The 12,152-nt window shown below is 42.6% G+C and overlaps 1 protein-coding gene across 2 annotated transcripts in view; it reads left to right on the top strand.

Annotated features, from left to right (window-relative positions):
• The first annotated feature begins 2,550 nt into the window (after window positions 1-2,550).
• The window catches only part of LOC128662546 (uncharacterized), a 49,305-nt gene continuing 39,703 nt past the window's right edge, over window positions 2,551-12,152 (top strand). The window contains exon 1 of one of the 2 annotated variants that reach the window (XM_053716330.1): window positions 2,551-2,840. In XM_053716330.1, coding sequence (XP_053572305.1) covers window positions 2,772-2,840 — 69 coding nt within the window. In that variant the 5' untranslated portion in view covers window positions 2,551-2,771. Of the gene's footprint in view, window positions 2,841-4,578; window positions 4,647-12,152 lie in introns of those variants that run through there. The other variant, XM_053716331.1, reaches the window with a different exon arrangement.

Raw genomic sequence — 12,152 nt, 5'->3', positions numbered from 1 at the left:
CATACAGATCAGGCAGTGAGAGGGTTAATAAGTCACATCACTACACATACAGATCAGTCAGTGAGAGGGTTAATAAGTCACATCACTACACATACAGATCATGCAGTGAGAGGGTTAATAAGTCACATCACTACACATACAGATCATGCAGTGAGAGGGTTAATAAGTCACATCACTACACATACAGATCATGCAGTGAGAGGGTTAATAAGTCACATCACTACACATACAGATCAGGCAGTGAGAGGGTTAATAAGTCACATCACTACACATACAGATCAGGCAGTGAGAGGGTTAATAAGTCACATCACTACACATACAGATCAGGCAGTGAGAGGGTTACTAAGTCACATCACTACACATACAGATCAGGCAGTGAGTGGGTTAATAAGCCACATCACTACACATACAGATCAGGCAGTGAGAGGGTTAATAAGTCACATCACTACACATACAGATCTGGCAGTGAGAGGGTTAATAAGTCACATCACTACACATACAGATCAGTCAGTGAGAGGGTTAATAAGTCACATCACTACACATACAGATCAGTCAGTGAGAGGGTTAATAATTACATCACTACACATACAGATCCTGCAGTGAGAGGGTTAATAAGTCACATCACTACACATACAGATCCTGCAGTGAGAGGGTTAATAAGTCACATCACTACACATACAGATCAGGCAGTGAGAGGGTTAATAAGTCACATCACTACACATACAGATCAGGCAGTGAGAGGGTTAATAAGTCACATCACTACACATACAGATCAGGCAGTGAGTGGGTTAATAAGCCACATCACTACACATACAGATCAGTCAGTGAGAGGGTTAATAAGCCACATCACTACACATACAGATCAGGCAGTGAGTGGGTTACTAAGTCACATCACTACACATACAGATCAGTCAGTGAGAGGGTTAATAAGTCACATCACTACACATACAGATCAGTCAGTGAGAGGGTTAATAAGCCACATCACTACACATACAGATCAGGCAGTGAGAGGGTTAATAAATCACATCACTACACATACAGATCAGGCAGTGAGTGGGTTAATAAGCCACATCACTACACATACAGATCAGTCAGTGAGAGGGTTAATAAGCCACATCACTACACATACAGATCAGGCAGTGAGAGGGTTAATAAATCACATCACTACACATACAGATCAGGCAGTGAGTGGGTTAATAAGCCACATCACTACACATACAGATCAGTCAGTGAGAGGGTTAATAAGTCACATCACTACATATACAGATCAGTCAGTGAGTGGGTTAATAAGCCACATCACTACACATACAGATCAGGCAGTGAGTGGGTTAATAAGCCACATCACTACACATACAGATCAGTCAGTGAGAGGGTTAATAAGCCACATCACTACACATACAGATCAGGCAGTGAGTGGGTTACTAAGTCACATCACTACACATACAGATCAGGCAGTGAGTGGGTTAATAAGTCACATCACTACACATACAGATCAGGCAGTGAGTGGGTTACTAAGTCACATCACTACACATACAGATCAGGCAGTGAGTGGGTTACTAAGTCACATCACTACACATACAGATCAGTCAGTGAGAGGGTTACTAAGTCACATCACTACACATACAGATCAGTCAGTGAGAGGGTTAATAAGCCACATCACTACACATACAGATCAGGCAGTGAGTGGGTTAATAAGCCACATCACTACACATACAGATCTGGCAGTGAGTGGGTTAATAAGTCACATCACTACACATACAGATCAGGCAGTGAGTGGGTTAATAAGCCACATCACTACACATACAGATCAGTCAGTGAGAGGGTTAATAAGCCACATCACTACACATACAGATCAGGCAGTGAGAGGGTTAATAAATCACATCACTACACATACAGATCAGGCAGTGAGTGGGTTAATAAGCCACATCACTACACATACAGATCAGGCAGTGAGAGGGTTAATAAATCACATCACTACACATACAGATCAGGCAGTGAGTGGGTTAATAAGTCACATCACTACACATACAGATCAGGCAGTGAGTGGGTTAATAAGCCACATCACTACACATACAGATCTGGCAGTGAGAGGGTTAATAAGTCACATCACTACACATACAGATCAGGCAGTGAGTGGGTTAATAAGCCACATCACTACACATACAGATCAGGCAGTGAGAGGGTTAATAAATCACATCACTACACATACAGATCAGGCAGTGAGAGGGTTAATAAATCACATCACTACACATACAGATCAGGCAGTGAGAGGGTTAATAAGCCACATCACTACACATACAGATCAGTCAGTGAGAGGGTTAATAAGCCACATCACTACACATACAGATCAGGCAGTGAGAGGGTTAATAAATCACATCACTACACATACAGATCAGGCAGTGAGTGGGTTAATAAGCCACATCACTACACATACAGATCTGGCAGTGAGAGGGTTAATAGGGCTTATTCTATAGACTATATATAGAGTGTCCCCTCCCCTCCCCCATCTCTGGGAGAACAAGAGCAGACACAAGGGGCCGTGTACAAATAAACAAGTCCCTTAGCTCCCGCAGGCTCTCATTACCTGCTCGCTAACAGGCTTGGTACTGACCTGCTGGGGCTTTAACCAATCCACTGACAGAGGTCCCGGTGCACACACTACCCCCCAGTGCCCATCTGGCCCCCCTATGTAGCACCTGGTTTGGAGCTTTGCAGATGGTCCCTGGCCGAGGTCACACGCCCCGCACTCTGCTCTGCTGCACTTTAGGGAGATGTTTTTCAGGAGTTTCTGCTGTGCCCAGCGCCGGGTTCTGTGCTGGAAGTCCCTCAGTATTAGCAGGGTAAGTAGTGTCTGGCAGCACAGGGGTTAATAGGGACTGCCCCCGTATTAGCAGGGTAAGTAGTGTCTGGCAGCACAGGGGTTAATAGGGACTGCCCCCGTATTAGCAGGGTAAGTAGTGTCTGGCAGCACAGGGGTTAATAGGATCTGCCATGTATTAGCAGGGTAAGTAGTGTCTGGCAGCACAGGGGTTAATAGGGACTGCCCCCGTATTAGCAGGGTAAGTAGTGTCTGGCAGCACAGGGGTTAATAGGGACTGCCCCCGTATTTGCAGGGTAAGTAGTGTCTGGCAGCACAGGGGTTAATAGGATCTGCCATGTATTAGCAGGGTAAGTAGTGTCTGGCAGCACAGGGGTTAATAGGGGCTGCCCCCGTATTAGCAGGGTAAGTAGTGTCTGGCAGCACAGGGGTTAATAGGGACTGTCCCCGTATTAGCAGGGTAAGTACTGTCTGGCAGCACAGAGGTTAATAGGACTGCCCCCGTATTAGCAGGGTAAGTAGTGTCTGGCAGCACAGGGGTTAATAGGATCTGCCATGTATTAGCAGGGTAAGTAGTGTCTGGCAGCACAGGGGTTAATAGGGACTGCCCCCGTATTTGCAGGGTAAGTAGTGTCTGGCAGCACAGGGGTTAATAGGATCTGCCATGTATTAGCAGGGTAAGTAGTGTCTGGCAGCACAGGGGTTAATAGGATCTGCCATGTATTAGCAGGGTAAGTAGTGTCTGGCAGCACAGGGGTTAATAGGGACTGCCCCCGTATTTGCAGGGTAAGTAGTGTCTGGCAGCACAGGGGTTAATAGGGACTGCCCCCGTATTTGCAGGGTAAGTAGTGTCTGGCAGCACAGGGGTTAATAGGGGCTGCCCCCGTATTAGCAGGGTAAGTACTGTCTGGCAGCACAGAGGTTAATAGGTGCAGCAGGATCGAACCCTCAGCAATTAACACCAACTGTAACAAAATAGAAGCAGCCCTTTACTTAATAATGGAATGTATACAGCGCTCTTTGGAACCAAAGGGGTTAAATTATGGCTTTGTACTGTCAGTGCTATCAGTGATCTGTTGTTGTCCCACTCTCATTTGTTGTTTGCCAGAGTAGTTCAGTTTTCCTTACATAAGCCCTTGTGTAACTGGGCACTAGGCTGGCACCTCCTTATGTAACTGAGCACTAGGCTGGCACCTACTTATGTAACTGAGCACTAGGCTGGCACCTCCGTGTGTAACTGGGCACTAGGCTGGCACCTCCTTGTGTAACTGGGCACTAGGCTGGCACCTCCTTATGTAACTGAGCACTAGGCTGGCGCCTCCTTGTGTAACTGGGCACTAGGCTGGCACCTCCTTATGTAACTGGGCACTAGGCTGGCGCCTCCTTGTGTAACTGGGCATTAGGCTGGCACCTCCTTATGTAACTGAGCACTAGGCTGGCGCCTCCTTGTGTAACTGGGCACTAGGCTGGCACCTCCTTATGTAACTGAGCACTAGGCTGGCACCTCCTTGTGTAACTGGGCACTAGGCTGGCACCTCCTTGTGTAACTGGGCACTAGGCTGGCACCTCCTTATGTAACTGGGCACTAGGCTGGTGCTTTATCATCGGCTGACACAGACTTTCATTACATAAAACAGATAAACGGCAGCACTTAGTGGGTTGTGTTATAACTCACTGTATCTGTGTAGCCCTGACCCCTAATCCTGTGCTCAGTGCCATTATCTAACTCCTCCCGCCCCCCTGGCACAGTAAGAACATAACTGGAACTTTGTACTGAGAAGCAAGATGTGTGTGTTACATGTGTAGCTGATCCTGAAGGGAAGAAAAGGTAATATACAGTTTGGGGCGACTACCTTATCCTGCAGGGGTGCAACCTTTCTGGGCACTGGTCATTTAGGGTGGGTGCCCTCAGGCTGTTGCATTGTTACATAACTGCTTTGTTTAGAAGTTCCTATCACTTGCTGCACCTGCCAAGAACACTCATCCTGCAGTTTGTTTATTACTAGAAAGTATTCCTGAAGCGCCAGCCGTATCTACTGCTGCCATAAAGCTTTCCGGCCGCTGCTGCCAGTCTGTACACACACTGTTACCTTTGCTTTAGGCTGTTTGTGTGCAGGTCTGAAGGGGACCTGTGTGACCATTGTCTGCGTATTAAATAGACACATTTCCCAGGGTTAGTTCATTGTAGAAGGAAATTACACACAGGAGGGCAGGACACATGGAGCAAGGGAGATTACTGTCAATTTCTTATATATTTATTAATATTCTATTTTTATTTCCACTCTGATTAATTTCACCAACATTCCATGCTGACCTGACTGGCCCTGTCTGTTCCTTCTACGCTGCTAGTGGCATGCATCGCATTTACCTAATATTCTGTACATTGTGTCTGTCCCTTCTCAGCTGCTGTTGGCATGCATCACATTTACCTAATATTCTGTACATTGTGTCTGTCCCTTCTCAGCTGCTAGTGGCATGCATCACATTTACCTAATATTCTGTACATTGTGTCTGTCCCTTCTCAGCTGCTGGTGGCATGCATCACATTTATCTAATATTCTGTACATTGTGTCTGTCCCTTCTCAGCTGCTGGTGGCATGCATCACATTTACCTAATATTCTGTACATTGTCTCTGTCCCTTCTCAGCTGCTAGTGGCATGCATCACATTTACCTAATATTCTGTACATTGTGTCTGTCCCTTCTCAGCTGCTGGTGGCATGCATCGCATTTACCTAATATTCTGTACATTGTCTCTGTCCCTTCTCAGCTGCTGGTGGCATGCATCGCATTTACCTAATATTCTGTACATTGTCTCTGTCCCTTCTCAGCTGCTGGTGGCATGCATCGCATTTACCTAATATTCTGTACATTGTCTCTGTCCCTTCTCAGCTGCTGGTGGCATGCATCACATTTACCTAATATTCTGTACATTGTCTCCGTCCCTTCTCAGCTGCTGGTGGCATGCATCGCATTTACCTAATATTCTGTACATTGTCTCTGTCCCTTCTCAGCTGCTGGTGGCATGCATCGCATTTACCTAATATTCTGTACATTGTCTCTGTCCCTTCTCAGCTGCTGGTGGCATGCATCGCATTTACCTAATATTCTGTACATTGTCTCTGTCCCTTCTCAGCTGCTGGTGGCATGCATCACATTTACCTAATATTCTGTACATTGTCTCCGTCCCTTCTCAGCTGCTGGTGGCATGCATCACATTTACCTAATATTCTGTACATTGTCTCTGTCCCTTCTCAGCTGCTGGTGGCATGCATCACATGTACTTAATATTGTGTCTGTCCCTTTTCAGCTGCTAATGGCATGCATCACATTTACCTAATATTCTGTACATTGTCTCTGTCCCTTCTCAGCTGCTGGTGGCATGCATCACATTTACCTAATATTCTGTACATTGTCTCTGTCCCTTCTCAGCTGCTGGTGGCATGCATCACATTTACCTAATATTCTGTACATTGTCTCTGTCCCTTCTCAGCTGCTGGTGGCATGCATCACATTTACCTAATATTCTGTACATTGTCTCTGTCCCTTCTCAGCTGCTGGTGGCATGCATCACATTTACCTAATATTCTGTACATTGTGTCTGTCCCTTCTCAGATGCTGGTGGCATGCATCACATTTACCTAATATTGTGGCTGTCCCTTCTCAGCTGCTGGTGGCATGCATCACATTTACCTAATATTGTGGCTGTCCCTTCTCAGCTGCTGGTGGCATGCATCACATTTACCTAATATTGTGGCTGTCCCTTCTCAGCTGCTAGTGGCATGCATCACATTTCCTAATATTGTGGCTGTCCCTTCTCAGCTGCTACTGGCATGCATCACATTTACCTAATATTCTGTACATTGTCTCTGTCCCTTCTCAGCTGCTGGTGGCATGCATCACATTTACCTAATATTCTGTACATTGTCTCTGTCCCTTCTCAGCTGCTGGTGGCATGCATCACATTTACCTAATATTCTGTACATTGTCTCTGTCCCTTCTCAGCTGCTGGTGGCATGCATCACATTTACCTAATATTCTGTACATTGTCTCTGTCCCTTCTCAGCTGCTGGTGGCATGCATCACATTTACCTAATATTCTGTACATTGTGTCTGTCCCTTCTCAGCTGCTGGTGGCATGCATCACATTTACCTAATATTCTGTACATTGTGTCTGTCCCTTCTCAGCTGCTGGTGGCATGCATCACATTTACCTAATATTGTGGCTGTCCCTTCTCAGCTGCTGGTGGCATGCATCACATTTACCTAATATTGTGGCTGTCCCTTCTCAGCTGCTGGTGGCATGCATCACATTTACCTAATATTGTGGCTGTCCCTTCTCAGCTGCTGGTGGCATGCATCACATTTACCTAATATTGTGGCTGTCCCTTCTCAGCTGCTAGTGGCATGCATCACATTTCCTAATATTGTGGCTGTCCCTTCTCAGCTGCTAGTGGCATGCATCACATTTACCTAATATTGTGGAACCGCTGTACTGCAAAAAATGGCCCGTGTACACGGGCTTTAGGACTAGTGTAAATATATATATATATATATACACTCAATATTTAACGGTGGCGAGTGAAAGTTACTGAGTGAATGTATACAAATATTATCAAAAGGGATATATTTTATTTATGAAAGGGCAAGGATATGTTATTCCTGTAAGGCAAGGGTGCCCACACTTTTTTATGTTGGGATCTACTTTGAAAATGACCAGCTCAATGAGATCTACCCACTAAAAATGCGCCGGCTCCTAAGCTTACATTCCTGCTTTTTCAAATGAAGATACCAAGAGAATGAAGAAATATTGATAATAGGAGTAAATTAGAAAGTTGTTTAAAATTGCTGCTCTATATCTGAATCATGAAAAAAAATAAAAAGCGTGTTTCACCCTTGAAGGTTGCTGGATTTAGCAACACATGGATGTGCAAAAGCATAAGATACAGATTAATCCTGACTACAAAAGTAGCACTGACTTTAATTCGGGTTAACAGGAGCAACCCCTTGTGCCACGTTACAAAACACTGCATTCAAATTACTGCCACTGACCCCTTTTACTTTATGCCGCGGGATTGGCCTGATATGACCCAGTGAGGCTTATACAAATAAGTTTCAATAGCGCGCCATGCAGACCATTTCTTACCGGGTCAACACGTTCATTTGCCAGATGTCAATCAGACTTGTTCCTTTAGCACAGCAGCCTCTGCCTTTACTTTTCCTATCTATTGACGCTTACCCTCCTAACTATACTATACCGCCATATCCATTAGGGGAGTACTCACTAAACTATGCTTTTGATAGGCCAATTGTGCTGTCGTTCAAAAACCATCTACATTAATTGGTTGATATCGATGTCCCTCAAGATCCAATCCTGTAGCACTTTTCAGACCATCAGACTGTTTAATGACCCCGCCACTTCACACACTGCGGTAGATAAAGCAGTATCCCTAGCAACCATACTCTACTCGCGCCCCAGTGTTGAGATTGCATAACTTGACCACATCATTTTGATCACATCGGCCGCAATCTACCAGCAGCGCCTTCAGACTCTACTGGTAGATCCTGATCTACCTATTGGGCACCCCTGCTCTAGGGCTATAGGGACCCCATTAGTGCTTAAAGTGAATGTAAATTTTGATGCTAAAGTGCCCGGTTTTTAAAACTTCGATTAAAAACAGGGGCACTTTAATTCATCAAAATTTTCATTTTACTCCTGCTGTGAAAAAAAACTTACCTTTTAATCTTCACAGCAGCTCCAGCTTCCTCCTCCCGTTTCAAAGCCTCTTCCTGGGTCTAAAATGAGGCATCGGCTTCCTCCAATCACAGCAGTGAATCAGACACTGAATCCCCCGGGGGGGAAGCTGTGATTGGAGGATGACCTATCAATCATTTCTGACATCAGAAATGGCTTGTGAGACCGGAGCAAGCTGGAGCTGCTGTGAAGATTAAAAGGTAAGTTTTTTTTCTCACAACAGGAGTGAAATGTAAATTTTGATGAATTAAAGTGCCCCTGTTTTTAATCAAAGTTTTAAAAACCGGGCACTTTAGCATCAAAATTTACATTCCCTTTAAGCTGTGACTTCTGAGAGGATAAACAGGGGCACAGAGAGATTGGAGAAGAAAAGTGAAAAATATAGTGTTAAAGGCATAGTAAAGTCCAAATTAAACTTTCATCATTCAGATAGGGCATGTCATTTTAAACAACTTTCTAATTTACTTGTATCAAATTTGCTTTGTTCTCTTGGTATTCTTAGTAAAAAGCTAACCTAGGTAGGCTCATATGCTAATATCTATGACCTTAAAGGCCGCCTCTTATCTGAATGCATTTGACAGTTTTTCACAGCTAGAGGACGTTAGCTCACATGTTTCATATAGATATTGTGCTCATGCACGTGGAGTAATTTAAGATTCAGCACTAATTGCCTGAAATGCAAGTCTGTCAAAAGCACTGAAATAAGGGGGCAGTCAGCAGAAGCTTAGATACAAGGTAATTACAGAGGTAAAAAGTATATTAATATAACAGTGCTGGTTATGCAAAACTATAGTATTGTTGGCGTTTACTATCCCTTTAAGAAAGAGTGGAGAAAAAAAAGAGTGAAGAGAGAGAGAAAAGTGTAAAGAGACGATACGGCCTGAGAGAGAAGGGAGTGGATAAAAAGAGGGATGGAAGAGAGGAGGAAATGGAGAAAGATAGATGCTCTGACCTCACATTAATGTCCGCACTCTCCGCTTCCTTTTTCTGTCCAGCTGTTGTCTCCCCCAGAACCCTAGTGGGTGTGGCTAACTGCTATGCACTTATTTTTGTTCATTTATTACTGTATTTAGCATTGTATAATTTATAGTTAAATCAAAAAACAATATTATTCTCTTGGGTATCCTTTATTGAAGGAACAGCAATGCACTACTAGGTGCTAACTGAAAGCCAATGATGAGGCATATTTATGCAGCCACCTATCAGCAGCTCCTTAGTCTACCTAGGTATCCATATCAACAAAGGATATAAAAAGAACAAAACAAATTAGATAATAGATAAAATCACAAGATCTATCTGAATCATAAAAGAAAAAAAATAAGTTTTATGCCCCTTTTTAATAATGTTTTTTATTTATTAAATAAAAGATATTACAAGTTTCATGTTGAGGTGTTCTCTTCAGCACAAGGGTGAATATAAAAGCATATATGTGCAGCCACCAATCAGCAGCTAACTTCCATTGCTGCTCCCAAACCTACCTAGGTATTCTTTTCAACAAAGGATACAAATAGAACAAAACAAATTAGATAGAAGCAAATTTTTAAAGTTGATTAAAATCACAAGCTCTATCTGAATCATGCATGAAAAATGCCCATGTGAATTTGTTTTTATTAATAATTGGTGTAATCTTTCATCTGAGTGTGTCTGATATCACACGGTACGTTTAATAAGCTTTATGTGTTTCTGTATATGATGATGTCAGCAGTTGTCTGATATCACCCTGTACGTTTAATAAGCTTTATGTGTTTCTGTATATGATGATGTCAGCAGTTGTCTGATATCACCCTGTACGTTTAATAAGCTTTACGTGTTTCTGTATATGATGATGTCAGCAGTTGTCTGATATCGCGCTGTACGTTTAATAAGCTTTATGTGTTTCTGTATATGATGATGTCAGCAGCTGTCTGATATCACCCTGTACGTTTAATAAGCTTTACGTGTTTCTGTATATGATGATGTCAGCAGTTGTCTGATATCACCCTGTACGTTTAATAAGCTTTACGTGTTTCTGTATATGATGATGTCAGCAGTTGTCTGATATCACGCTGTACGTTTAATAAGCTTTACGTGTTTCTGTATATGATGATGTCAGCAGTTGTCTGATATCACGCTGTACGTTTAATAAGCTTTACGTGTTTCTGTATATGATGATGTCAGCAGTTGTCTGATATCACGCTGTACGTTTAATAAGCTTTATGTGTTTCTGTATATGATGATGTCAGCAGTTGTCTGATATCACCCTGTACGTTTAATAAGCTTTATGTGTTTCTGTATATGATGATGTCAGCAGTTGTCTGATATCACCCTGTACGTTTAATAAGCTTTACGTGTTTCTGTATATGATGATGTCAGCAGTTGTCTGATATCGCGCTGTACGTTTAATAAGCTTTACGTGTTTCTGTATATGATGATGTCAGCAGTTGTCTGATATCGCCCTGTACGTTTAATAAGCTTTACGTGTTTCTGTATATGATGATGTCAGCAGTTGTCTGATATCGCCCTGTACGTTTAATAAGCTTTACGTGTTTCTGTATATGATGATGTCAGCAGTTGTCTGATATCGCCCTGTACGTTTAATAAGCTTTACGTGTTTCTGTATATGATGATGTCAGCAGTTGTCTGATATCGCGCTGTACGTTTAATAAGCTTTATGTGTTTCTGTATATGATGATGTCAGCAGTTGTCTGATATCACCCTGTACGTTTATTAAAGCTTTATGTGTTTCTGTATATGATGATGTCAGCAGTTGTCTGATATCACCCTGTACGTTTATTAAAGCTTTATGTGTTTCTGTATATGATGATGTCAGCAGTTGTCTGATATCGCGCTGTACGTTTAATAAGCTTTATGTGTTTCTGTATATGATGATGTCAGCAGTTGTCTGATATCACCCTGTACGTTTATTAAAGCTTTATGTGTTTCTGTATATGATGATGTCAGCAGTTGTCTGATATCGCGCTGTATGTTTAATAAGCTTTATGTGTTTCTGTATATGATGATGTCAGCCTGTACGTTTAATAAGCTTTATGTGTTTCTGTATATGATGATGTCAGCAGTTGTCTGATATCACCCTGTACGTTTAATAAGCTTTACGTGTTTCTGTATATGATGATGTCAGCAGTTGTCTGATATCATGCTGTACGTTTAATAAGCTTTACGTGTTTCTGTATATGATGATGTCAGCAGTTGTCTGATATCATCCTGTACGTTTAATAAGCTTTATGTGTTTCTGTATATGATGATGTCAGCAGTTGTCTGATATCATCCTGTACGTTTAATAAGCTTTATGTGTTTCTGTATATGATGATGTCAGCAGTTGTCTGATATCACACGGTACGTTTAATAAGCTTTATGTGTTTCTGTATATGATGATGTCAGCAGTTGTCTGATATCACCCTGTACGTTTAATAAGCTTTATGTGTTTCTGTATATGATGATGTCAGCAGTTGTCTGATATCACCCTGTACGTTTAATAAGCTTTATGTGTTTCTGTATATGATGATGTCAGCAGTTGTCTGATATCATGCTGTATGTTTAATAAGCTTTATGTGTTTCTGTATATGATGATGTCAGCAGTTGT

The sequence above is a fragment of the Bombina bombina genome, chromosome 6 (assembly GCF_027579735.1).
Source record: "Bombina bombina isolate aBomBom1 chromosome 6, aBomBom1.pri, whole genome shotgun sequence".
NCBI classification, from domain to species: domain Eukaryota; kingdom Metazoa; phylum Chordata; class Amphibia; order Anura; family Bombinatoridae; genus Bombina; species Bombina bombina.
This window is presented reverse-complemented; position numbering and strand designations above follow the sequence as displayed.